Here is a 13,617-nt window from a genome sequence, read left to right as displayed (position 1 = left end):
GTTTGATACTATTTATTTTCAGCTGTTTTTTTCTATCCATCCATCCATCCATTTTCTGAGCCGCTTCTCCTCACTCGGGTCGCGGGCGTGCTGGAGCCTATCCCAGCTGTCATCGGGCAGGAGGCGGGGTACACCCTGAACTGGTTGCCAGCCAATCGCAGGGCACATACAAACAGACAACCATTCGCACTTACATGCACACCTACGGGCAGTTTAGAGTCTCCAATAAGTGCATGTTTTTGGGATGTGGGAGGAAACCGGAGTGCCCGGAGAAAACCCACGCAGGCACGGGGAGAACATGCAAACTCCACACAGGCGGGACCGGGGATTGAACCCGGGTCCTCAGAACTGTGAGGCTGACGCTCTAACCAGTCGACCACCGTGCCGCCTTCATCGTAATTATTGAGGCAAATTTTATGTTCACATTACTATTGTTAACTAAGACTATTCTTGATGCACGTTTGTTTATAAAGACTAATGTGCTATTTCTTTAAGATAAAAGTTGTACATAATTATTTTTAAAGTCTCCAACGTTACAGTCAAGCGCCTTCGTGTAGTCTGTAAACCTCGTCGGTGGGCTGTTGCTTTAAATATTGCTGCTGTACTAAAGGATTCCTTTCCTATCTTGACGGTTGCTCAGGACTAACAATGCTAACGGTGGCACCGAGGTACTTTTACTTAACATTTTTGAAAATCCAAACGACATATCCTCCAAGTACTTCCGGTTCATCTCGCTCGGATAGGATAGGAAAGAAAAGTTCCGAAACAAAAACGAGAATCCGAACAGGGCCGTAGATTTTTCCGTTGCACACGTTCTTTGTTTACGTCACAACCACTTTTGCCTCGACGGGCTTCACTAAATCTTTCTGAATCAGCACAGAACGTACAGAGTCCTCGACGCAGTACGTCCATCACTATTTCCCTGGACTAAAACACAATTTATTCAAACTTCGTGTCCGGTTAAACCCTTCTCGGTGCACTTCGAAGCTTCGTGGCCTGGTTTAGCCTAGCTTAGCTTGCTAACAAAGAGACGGTATTGCGATCAATACGTTGCTTAGCGGGGCTCAAGGTTGAGCGGAAAGTGTTGTGATTGTCGCGTGAAAATGTCTGCAAGAAGGACAGCAGAGTACGAGGAGGAACTTTGTGGACCGAAAGATGAGAACGGTCCACAATGTCAACTACTGGACACTGTTTGCAAGCTTCAGCCACCAGTCGGGTTACACACTGCAGGTTTGGTCAATTCTTACTCTCACTGACTGTTTTGGAAATGCATTCTAATTTTAATAATATTCCCGTGTTTCTTGACGGGCACCGTGTGACGTTACGTTTAATATGTTATTATGTACGCAGGGCCGTGTATGCACACACTACTTCCGCATTTGGCAAACCAGGTAAAAGCACTTCCGCCTAGCTCGGGAGAATGGCGAAATGGACCGTTTCAAAACACCCGTAGGAACTTCAAACGTCGACAATGTATTTTTTTAAACACAAGGTGTTACCACATAGCCACCAGGGATGACAACAGACGGTATTTGGGCTTCTTTCATGTTGACATGCGTGATATCGTATTTGTATAATAAAATTTACAGTCGTCCCTTGAGATAGGAGTGACCCGATTTACAGGTTTTCGAGATACGAGCCGTCATTCGGCCGAATTTCTGCTTTGACTTGTGAGCAAAAACTTGAGGAAGGAATGCTCTACGGTGGCAGTAAACTCATTTCAACTCGCCTCACAAAAAGCCCCTCTTTAACAAACGGTGAACATTTAATCCAAAAATAGAGGTTTCAATGACTTCCAGTTGAAGTTTATGGTCAAACTTAGCAAAAAATAAACAGAATTACATGTTGTGTATGTAAAACAACGACAGCTTTGCATAAGGAAAGTCCGCTATCTTAATGCTAACAAACAACAATCAAATGAATAGAAAACGTCATTGATATGTTAAGAGTCACCATCGACAGTCACGGTTTTAGAACCCTTTAAAGGTCCCGTATTTTGGCTATTTAGACCTCCATCGAGTGACTCTTTTAACATGGACTTGGTATAAAACTGTCAATTTCATTAAAAAAAAAACCAACCCACATTGGTATTGTCATACAAATGTCCAGAAAAGGCCCATCTGACAGCTACTTCTGTTTGACCCAGTTTTGTAGCCGTTTTGACCATATTTTGCTAAGACCATCACCTTTCTTCTGATTGGTTGCTTCAATGTAGAAGACCCACTTGTGCGAGCCCGTTTGTTATGTTGACAGCGCTGGCTCGTGAGCGGAAAGGGAATAAGCTCAAGAAATTCGAATGACCTCCTTTCAGACCTCTCGGCAGAAACATGTGTGGAACTCAGGAGTGCGTGGATGATTTTAATTTATATTTCATGTCTACTGAGGTACCATAGCGATAATATTACATCCCAAATCCTAGAAAAAGTTGGCAAAATACGGCACCTTTAAGAAACTGACATTTGAACGCACACGGTTCAAATGTCAGTATACTAAATATACTAAACAGATAATATAACATTACTCACTGGCATATTTTCTTCATCTTCGACAAAACTATTACAGCAACTTACTGAGCAATAGAGCAGCAGAAGAAGAAGTTTATTCTTCTTCGTTTGTCTGCATGACTGTACTATACAGTAGTTCCTCCCGTTAGCCAAGGCGGGGACACCAGTAGACACAGCACACTGATAATTGAGACATGAGATCATGTGGCACAAACTGTTTGATGCTTTATCTATTCATCCATGTTCAACACCGCTTATCCTGGTTAGTGTCGCGGGGCGCTGGAGCCTATCCCAGCTGACTTCGGGCGAAAGGCGGACTACACCCTCAACTGGTCGCCAGTCAGTCGCAGGGCACATGTAGACACAGACAACCATTTGCACTCACATGCACACCGTCACTGAGTGGGAACTGAACCCATGCTACCCGCACCAAAGTCAGGCGAGTGTATCACTACACCATCGGTGATGTTTAATGATTTACATTCTGTTTAATTATTTTGTTATTCTGTGTTTTTATAAAATACAATATTAAAAAGTGCTACTTTCCTTATTGACAAAAAGCTGTTCTGGGGTGACAGGGAGGTTGGAATGGATTAATGGCATTTTGATTAATTTCAATGGAGAAAGAAAATTTGAGATGAGTGTTTTTAGTTAAGAGCATAGACACGGAACAAATTACACTGGTATCTCAAGGCACCACTGTACATGTATTTTGCTTTTGTCTGAAAATACAGCCATAAAGAAAACAACATTTTTGGAGGTTCGGCTTCAAACAATCATGTAATCAATCCTAGTTTTGATCGTTAGCAAAGCATACACATGAAGTCAGCTTTTCCGTGTTCCACGTTGGTCACGTGACGTTCTGCATATAGCGGATTTCGGTCTGCAAGGGTTGTGGGCATATAGACTTTTGGCGCACCCTTAAGCTCCAATTCGACATTACAACAAAAGAACAGAGTCGTCTCTTCAATATGACGTAGGCAATGCATGTTATAGAAAAATGCATCCAAACTAATGGGGAGAAGCTTCATCATGCAACAAGACAATGACCCAAAACACACTTCCAACACAACAAATGACTTCATCGGGGAGGGGGGGGTTGAAAGTTTTAAGGCCTCTATACTCCCGTGGTCGTGCGGCCGACAACGCCCACATTGCACTGCAGTACATTTTCAAAACTGCGCGCGTGGGTTGCGCTCGAGTATAAAGGCAAAGTACGTGTGGGACAGCCGCAGTGACGTCAGCGCGGTCGCCGTCCGCGCGAGTATAAAGAAGCCTTCAGACTGGTCAAGTTAATCACTGGACCTTAACACAATAGAGCATGCATTTTACCCCCTGAAGAGGAGACTGAAGGGAGAGATCCCCAAAAACAAACAAGAACTGAAAGGGGCTGCAGTAAAGGACTGGAAAAGCATTTCAAATGAAGAATGCAATAGTCTGGTGCAGTCATTGGGTTGCAGGCTTGATGCAGTAAATTGCGAGTAAGGGTTATGCCACCAAATATCCAATGTTATTTACTTTAAGTTAATTTAATAATGTATGTTCCAATACTTTTGCTCACTTGAAAAGTGGGTAGCTTCAAACAGAAGGTGCTCTGGTCTGATTTTTTTGTATTTTTTTTTTTAACACATCTAAATGTAAATATCATGAAATCAAAGCTTGACTTCTGAACTTTTGTTTCATATTCATCTTTTGATCTGATGATCTGATGGCAAGGTCAAAGGAATTGACCTTGCCATTCCAATACCTTTGGAGGGGACTGTAAGTAACTTCAACAAAGAAGGAAAAACATGATTCATATTTGTTTGCAAAATCCTCTCATTTTAATAATGTGCATTAATCTTTTTGTTTTTTCCCCCCAACCGCAACAGCCTACTTTGTTATTGTGCAACAGCTGTGACAGAGCGCCGTGTAGTGTCCGAAAGCTGTTATGAATGAACCCTACATGGGGAGTAGTGAGTGAGTGAATGATTTCGAACACAGCATAATGCTTTATTGATGCTCCTAGAAAGTGTGGACATCGCTACTGCCAGTTATTGTTTCCTTTTGACATCAAATTCTGTCTGCGTTGGTGATGAAGCTATCAGACAGAAATAGCCCAGGCAGTAAAATGCAGACAGAGTAAGTCATTCCCAATTATTGCTAACGTTTGTGCTTTGTGTATTTTACATGAGACACCTTGTTGGGCAGCTAAGGGCTCGGAAAGACTGATTTGAGTTGAGGCAATTATTTTAGTTTTAATTGTTTTCATTTACACAGTAATTATTGTATGATTATGTTGTGCCACAGAATGATAAAATAATGTTTAGTGAGCTTTTTACAACTGCTCTACACCCATTGCTCGGGAAAATACGTCATTTCCATGCCGTCATCTGTGGTGCGCCACTGACTGGGTCAGCACGGGAATGTAGAAGGTCGACACTAAATATAAAAAAGTCAAATATTGAAAAATACAGCAAGATGTTAGAGGAGCTGAGGCTTAATTAGCAATGTGTCCTCTCCTCTTGTAGTGGCTTGGGGGGGGGGGGGGGGAATGCCTTTTTATTTAACACAAAAAAGGTGTGGATTTCAGGTTTTAATTGTAAGAGTTCTTCTCAATTTGTATGGCTTGTTTGGAAAAATGCGAGCAAGATTTTTGTCCTTTTTGCCTCTTGTTGGGTGGTTTGTGAAACATTTGGTTGTGCCAAGTAAAATAAGTCTTCAGTCAGAAAATATGATTGCAGTGGTGGGATGTAATAAAGTACACATTATTCTTTACTGTATTTAAAGGAGGAATTGGGTCTTAATGGTCCATATTTCACTCGCAACTTGATTTTATGTATTTTTTGCTCAGGAAAACAAGACCAAGTCATTTCCAAAAATATCAATCCACTTTGGAGAAATTGGCAAATAACTAATTGCCTTTGGAACTCATTTTTTATCACCAAAATCAACACGCCCCATGTCTTGGTGTGACGTCAGAGGCAGAAGTGAAGACAGAATTCATTTCATTGCCAATGTGGAAAAAGGAATTATAAAGTATGCACTTTATTTTCATGATAGTTTGTTTCTATATATCCCTTTTAAATCAGTCTGAGCTTTTTTTTTTAACTTTGCACATATATTTATGTGTCTATGCTATAAACAGCATTGGGGGGGGGGGGGTTACTTTAAAAATACTGCGATAGCAAAGTACTGGTATTCAGTACTTGAGTAAAAGACCAACTCTGGTCAAAGTAAATGCACTGAAGTCACTCCCTTACAGTAAAAGTACTTAAGTAAAAGTCAAAAGTAAATTTACATTTGTCAACCCAATAATAAAATACATATAGTGCGATTTTTGTATCTCTCCAGATGATTGCCTTGCTTTCTCTGGGGGCAACAATGGACAAAAAATTTAAAATAGGTAGGTCTAAATGAAAAGACGAGCATTTACTTGTACTATTGAAATAAAGTTATATATGGTACAACATAAATAGAAAAGCTAGGTTTGTTCCAGGCACATTTATTTCCCCATTGTCAAATGGGGCGGGAGGCATTAACTGAAAGTAGTCGAAAATGAAAAAATTATGGCTATTTTGGTTAATTACAGTTTTTGGGGTTTTTTTCGGTTTTGTTTTGGCAGTGGGCAAATACATGTATTGCACATATTGTGTTAATGCTCAAACATGACAAACAGTGGGTACGGAACGTATTGAGACCCCCTTAAATGTTTCACTTTCTTATATTGCAGCCATTCGCTACAATCATTTAAGTTCCTTTTTTTTCTCAATGTACACACAGCACCCCACATTGAAAGAAAAAAAATAATTATTTAATTTTTTCCTGATTTATTAAGAAAAGAAAAAGTGAAATATCACACAGCAGTAAGTATTCAGACCCTTTGCTCAGTATTTAGTAGAAACATACTTTTGAGCTCATCTAGCCATGAGTGGCGGCACGGTGGACGACTGGTTAGAGCGTCACCCTCACAGTTCTGAGGACTCGCGTTCAATCCCCGGCCCGGCCTGTGTGGAGTTTGCATGTTCTTCCCGTGCCTGCGTAGGTTTTCTCCGGGCACTCCGGTTTCCTCCCACATCCCAAAAACATGCATGAATTGGAGACTCTAAATTGCCCGTAGGTGTGAATGTGAGTGCGGATGGTTGTTTGTTTGTATTTGCCCTGCGATTGGCTGGCAACCAGTTCAGGGTGTACCCCGCCTCCTGCCCGATGACAGCTGGGATAGGCTCCAGCACGCCCGCGACCCTAGTGAGGAGAAGGGGCTCAGAAAATGGATGGATGGATGGATAGCCATGAGTCTGTTTGGGAATGATGCGACACGTTTTTCACACCTGGATTTGAGGATCCTCTGCCATTCCTCCTTGAAGATCCTCTCCAGTTCTCTCCGGTTGGATGGTGAACATTGGTGGGCAGCCATTTTCAGGTCTTTCCAGAGATGCTCAATTGGTTTGGATCGTATGTTTTACGATGCCTGTGCTCAATAATACGGTGCGCCTTATGTATGTGTTAAATACAGAAATAGACCCCGTAACTGAGACTTTGCCTCTTAATACAGTGCGCCCTATGGTCATGAAAATACGGTAGATGTTTACTGTAATGTGACTACATCCGAGTACTGGTCACCATCAGCGTCATACTGGATGTGTGAAGTCTTCACGTTGTAACCACAAAGAGAGCTTAACAGTGACAAATGATGGAAAATAAGTCTTTGGAAAGTTATCGGAGGGGATTAGATGTTATTTCAGGAAAGCAGTATGATGCTAATGTGATATCATACAAGTTACCTTTTTGAAGACGGTCGGTGTACCTCTCTGTCTCTTAAATCTGCCGCTATGCCATGCCCCCCCCGCCCCCTCCTCCAGCGACGTCTCCTTTTATTTGGGTGACACATCTATGGTATTTGTGACTAAGCCTCCTTCAGTGGAGAAGTGTTGTCTTATTATAATTTTTTTAACAAACTTTATGGAGCTCTTGGTGACGCCATAATGTGCAGAAGTGTTGTGCAGTAAGTCAAAATGGCGGCGGAAGTAAACAGAAGCATAGCAGCGCTTATCAGAATAAAAAAAGTACATTGACTCGTTTTCATTCGAATGTGAAAATTCTGATTCGGCGCTTGTTTTTTTTTTTAACTCACAAATTCATAGGTCTATTAATGATATTTAGTTATGCGAAGACACTGATCATGTTAATGATTTCTCACGATAATTAGAAGACGGATTTTAAAAAATCAATATACAGCACTTTATTTCCATAAATCTCTGCCAGTGTTTACATTTTCAAAGGATCACTTCTACAACATTCCGAGAAAATTACAATGTCCCATCATTGGTAATCTATTTTTAGAACTGGCTACTCATGGGTGCGAGGGATGTCTGATCATGTGATGAAAAATCGGGATCGATCACATGATTTTCAGCAGATCAAGAGGGGGGATCGGTTTTATCAATTTTTTTCTGACATTTTATTGGTTACAAAGTGACAATATAATCCAAAGGTACAAAGATCTTGCCAAAGGGGACAGTAATATATTTGTTTTAATATTCTTCTTTGTCACCAAAACTACTTGGGCGGTCAATATAGCCTACAATGTAGGCCATAAGGCTCCATAAGGGTCCTGACCCAGAAGCAGTCCCATACGGACCCACACCACAGCCAGAAAAGAGTGGTTATGATTCGAGACATACAGGGCGCTTCTATTTTAAGCAGCAGAGCATTACAGGCTTTATAACATGTAAAATAGTTTGACAGTTTAATGTTTTGTCAAGATACCAAACAGAAGACGTTTTTATTTTTCTAAAGTTAAGCACTTTATTAGAACACATATAACTTTCTCTCTTTATTTACTTGTAATTTTGACATTCAGCCCTACTTTTATTTGGTAAATGAGAGTACATTACACAGTTGTGCTCACATTTCATAAAAGCACAATCATTACATAAAACATAACCATAAAGAAAATAATCATATGGTCCTTGTTCAGTCATCAGTCACATATTTATTTAAAAAAAAAAAAATCGCAAATTCAACTTTCGCAAATTCTGCCAGGGTATGTACAACCCCAATTCCAATGAAGTTAGGACGTTGTGTTAAACAAAAACAGAATACAATGAATACATGTTCAACCTATATTTAATTGAATACACTACAAAACATTTATGTTCAAACTGATAAACTTGATTGTTTTTAGCAAATCATTATTAACTTGAAAGTTTATGGATGAAACGCGTTCCAAAAAAGCTGGGACAGGTGGCAAAAAAGACTGAGAAAGTTGAGGAATGCGGCGACCCTGTCGTCCACCGGGCTGAACCTCAATGTACAGGCGCCAAATCGGGTGGCAATTAGTATACATACACCTGCTCTGCGCTTCTCACCACGGACAACTCCAGAGTGGAAGAGACCCCTCTCAAGAGGACTGGTACCAGAGCCCAAGCCGTTTGTGGCGGCGAGCCCGACTGTATCCAGTCGGAACTTCTCAACTGCACACAGCAGCACGGGCTCCTTCCCTGGCAGAGAGATGACATTCCACGTCCCTAGAGCCAGCTTCTGTAGCCGAGGATGGGATCACAAAGGTCCCTGCCTTCGGCACCTGTCCAGCTCATACTGCACCCGACACCTATGACCCCTCCCATAGGTGAGCCCATGGGAAAGGGGACCCACGTTACCTTTTCGGGCAATGCAGGCCCGGCCACCAGTCGCTCTCCTTCGAGCCCCACCTCTTAGCCTGGCTCCAGAGGGTCCGGGCAAGGGAAACCTAAATCCATTTATAATATTCATCATAAGGGTCTTTTTGCCGTGATTTGCCTGGTCCCTCACCTAGGACCTGTTTGCCATGGGTGATCCTAACAGGGGCGTGCAGCCCCAGACAACTTAGATCCTAGGATCATTGGGACACACAAACCCCTCCACCACGATAAGGTGACGGCTCCAGGAGCGGCAAATCCATCCTCGCTAAACATCCCAGCTTCACCCTCACCATTGACAAGTTAACACATCTGTTTCCCCCCTCCCCTTATGTTAAGAGTATGGGTGTCATCTTGGAGATCACTTTGTCGTTCCAAACTCATATAACATAGCATTATCAGGTCTGCATATTTCCATCTCTGCAATAGTCAACCGCCTCCCTCCATCACTCAACACGAACAGTGCCGCCATCTTGGTCCAGTCACTGTTAACGCCCCCCCCCATAAACTCATCCATGAACTCCAACTGGTTGAGAACGCTGCCGCCCACGTCATCACCAGAACACTGTCCACCAATCATATCTCACCAGTTGTCCAGCAACTCCACTGGCTCCCAAACAAACAGCGCATTGACTATAAAATTCTTCTCTATACATTCAAGGCCGTCCATAACCTTCCTCCATCACCCTCATCAATCCTCCAGCCCGTCTGTCCACCATGGGGTCCAGAGCCTTCGGCTCCTGGGCTTTGGAACTCCCTCCCTCCTGACATTATGAACATGGGTCTTTATCCATTTTTAAAACTCACTTGAAAACTCTCCTTTTAAAACAGGCCTATTCACTGATTGTTGTTCTTAGTTATTCTCTTGCAATTTCATATATTTTACTGTTCATTTTTAATTGTACATTACTGTTTTGATTTTGACTGTCCTGTAGGGTGACCTTGAGTGTCCTGAAAGGTGCCTTTAAATAAAATGTATTATGCAGATTATTACGATCATTATTATTATTAGAAATTAATAAACTTGTTTTTCACAGATTCCGAAGAATATTTGCCCGTGAGTATTGTTATATTACCTGTCTGTATGTGTTATTATGGTGTTTGTGTGAATATTCATTATTTTGAAGGTAAATCACTCCCATGACCAAATGCTAATACTAGCTAGCCCATCAATAGGATTTTCCATTGACTGTTAGCATTAATCTGGAGATTTCTAAAATGTGTGTCTTGTATTTAAATATAAATTGAGGGTAATCACGCACAGGGAGGGAAGATTAACATTCTACAGGGTGCAAAATACGAGCTTCTGTATGAGGCTAGTGTCGTTAGCTTTGGCTATCACCTTGAGACTAACCCGAATGTGTGCCCGTTTATCCAGTCAGGCGGTGCTGGTCGCAGTTTGTCCTTATGTCATCACAACATCCTGTCTTGAACGGGATGTTTCGGTGATAAAAACATTTTCAGACCGACACTGAAAATGTAGTTTTGGGCCATTTGCGGTGGGCAAAGATTTTCAATAACTTCTAAATTTGTACTGACCCGAGCGTGCCAGTGTCCTATACGTAGTTGGTGGCCCTACACAGCGGTGTAGTGGACCCCGGCCACCGTTATCGTCGGACTCTTGACCACATCGAGGCACGGACGCCTCATTGTTCCAAACATTTTACCCTCTTTGTATGTAGTTCCTGTTATTCTCATTGTCTCCTCGATGGGATCTCTGTTGGGCCAGAAGAGGTTGCAAATAAACAAATGAGATTTGGCCCATATGTATTTGTCTTCTTGTTCCTTGCAGACATAAATGAAGATCATCTGGAGCAACAGGAGCCAGAGTCCCCTCACATTCAAGATGATGAAGAGCTGGAGCCCCCCCACATCAAAGAAGAGGAGGAAGAGTTCCTGCACATTAAAGAGGAAGAAGAGGAGGAGGATATCATCACTGTTCTAGTGACTAGTGTCCCTTTGATTAGTGAAGATCAAGATGAAGGTGAAAGCGAGGAGAGCAGAGGGGCGGAGGCTTCGAGCAGCAGCCGCTCAAGTCAACACATGACAACAGAAGTTTATGACCACTGTGAAGGATCACAAGCAGCAGATGGCCTCATAGCTCCACTATCAGATGGTGATGACACATCACACTCTCCTGACACTGATGATGATGAGGATGATGATGATGATGATGGTGGTGGTGAAGATGATGATGATGATGAAGACGACCAGTCTGAAAGTCATAAGAGAGGTCACACAGACAACAAACGATGGAAATGTTCTCAGTGTGGAAAAACCTTTGGGTATAAGAGCCGTTTGAAAAGTCATATGATTAGCCACACTGGGGAGAAACCTTTTGCCTGTTCAGTTTGTGGTCAAAGATTCTCTGAAAAGGGAAACCTAAGGAGACACACAAGAACACACACTGGAGAAAAACCGTTTGTCTGCTCAGTTTGTGGTAAGAGATTCACTCAGAAGGGACCGTTAATATTTCACACAAGAACACACACTGGGGAGAAACCTTATGCCTGCTCATTTTGTGGCCAAAGATTCTCTCATAAGGATTACTTAATACGTCACTCAAGAACACACACTGGAGAGAAACCTTTTGTCTGCTCAGTATGTGGTCAAAGATTCTCTGATAATGGAACTTTGACTAAACACACAAAAACACATACTGGAGAGAAACCTTTTGCGTGCTCAGTTTGCGGTCAAAGATTCTCTCATAAGGGGAACTTGAGAAGTCACACAGGAACGCACACTGGAGAGAAACCCTTTGTCTGCTCAGTATGTGGACAAAGATTCTCTCGTAAACATGCTTTGACAACACACTCTAGAACACACACTGGAGAAAAGCCTTTTGCCTGCTCAGTTTGTGGCCAAAGATTCTCTCGTAGACACATGCTGACAACACACACTAGAACACACACTGGTGAGAAGCCATTTGCTTGCTCAGTTTGTGGTCAGAGTTTCTCTAAAAAGGCATCCTTAAGAACTCACACAAGAACACACACTGGGGAAAAACCTTTTTCCTGCTTATTTTGCGGGCAAAAGTTCTCTCAGAAGGGAACCTTAACAAGTCACACAAGAACGCACACTGGTGAGAAACCTTTTTCGTGCTTGGTTTGTGGTCAAAAATTTGCTCAAAAGGGTACCTTAACAAGTCACACGAGAACCCACACTGGAGAGAAACCTTATGCCTGCTTAGATTGTGGTGAAAGATTCTATCAGAAGGGTAAGGTTAAGAGACACAAGTGTGTTGGTGTCAAAAGAAGTCATCAATGAAAATGAAAATGGAGCTATATCAGGGCATTGAATTGATTCCAACTTTTGCCTTTCATTCCAGCAGGTTTCATTAGTTCATGCACCTCTTACCCGAGCGGGCTTCATCAGTTCATTTAAAAAAAGGCAAGATATGACAGCGCTAACCTTGAACTTACAACTGTCCTGAATGTCATGTAAGACAGCCAGAACAATCCAGTTGTGAATGATTTAATGCCCTGAGAAGGATATGGCATGGATGAATGAGAGTATCCACAGGCATAGATATTTAATGTTGAAACAAACTGTGACACTGATTTTGTATTCTATCTCCCTTATATTTTGGATATTATATTCTATGTACCTTCTTGAAGACCTCCCGGGGCCAAATGTTGAGAATTAGCACTTGTGTTGAAGCAGTGAAATCTGCGTCTTTTTCCCAAGTTTTTGTCATGTCCATATCAAATTAGCAAATATTGACTGATATAGAACCTGAAGAAACTTTGGCTCTTTGGGGTAAGATGGAAAAGTGTGTATGTGATGAGGTATGACGAAAATACAACTCTTCTGAAATTGTAACACAGTTGTACAGTATGTATAACCTAAAACATAATAAAAGGAATGTACAGAAATCAACAGCCGAAGGTGCAACACGAGTGTGACTCTACTTGTCCACATACCAGGGCAATACAATACCTTAATTGCTCCATTTTGTTTTTCACTTCACTCGAGCAGAGGGGTATCTAAACCTTGCTCGTAACTCAAATTTTGCCTCACATTACAAAGCTAAAAATGGACCAACTGTCAGCTTGTAACTGGAGGGTAGCCTTAATGGTGGTCGGAAGTGGGAAAAGTGCTGTAGTCACGCTTAAGTAGGAGGACAGACGCTGGTATAGTAGAATGAGAGCGTTCGCGAAACGTCATCGTGACGTATTTTTGTGCATGCACATTACATTGAGTGGCAAAAGAGCCAATCACTTCCATACAATAATGGCTGAGAAACCTCATTTTCATGCAAAGCAAACGGCGGCATCCAGAATTAGCCTTAAATACCAAGTTAGAGTATATGGATAAATGTGTCCCAAATCCATCCACCTGGCCTGACTGACATTTGATCGACAACTTGTAATTACGGCCTACACAAAAAAAGAATGAGATGTCGTATGAATGAAAATGTTTCATACAACATTCAAAATAATGTAATCCCAATC

The 13,617-nt window shown here is 41.9% G+C and overlaps 2 protein-coding genes across 2 annotated transcripts in view; one reads left to right on the top strand and one right to left on the bottom strand.

The window, feature by feature from the left end:
- The window catches only part of LOC133413548 (uncharacterized), a 142,576-nt gene that overhangs the window by 89,495 nt on the left and 39,464 nt on the right, over nucleotides 1-13,617 (bottom strand). The window lies entirely within an intron of this gene.
- LOC133413536 (gastrula zinc finger protein XlCGF57.1-like) lies at nucleotides 694-13,085 on the top strand. The gene is made up of 2 exons (XM_061698039.1): nucleotides 694-1,230; nucleotides 10,956-13,085. Exons 1-2 carry the CDS (start codon nucleotides 1,104-1,106, stop codon nucleotides 12,428-12,430), a joined length of 1,602 nt encoding a protein of 533 aa, XP_061554023.1. The 5' UTR covers nucleotides 694-1,103; the 3' UTR covers nucleotides 12,431-13,085.

The sequence above is a fragment of the Phycodurus eques genome, chromosome 15 (assembly GCF_024500275.1).
Source record: "Phycodurus eques isolate BA_2022a chromosome 15, UOR_Pequ_1.1, whole genome shotgun sequence".
Taxonomy (NCBI): Eukaryota; Metazoa; Chordata; class Actinopteri; order Syngnathiformes; family Syngnathidae; genus Phycodurus; species Phycodurus eques.
This window is presented reverse-complemented; position numbering and strand designations above follow the sequence as displayed.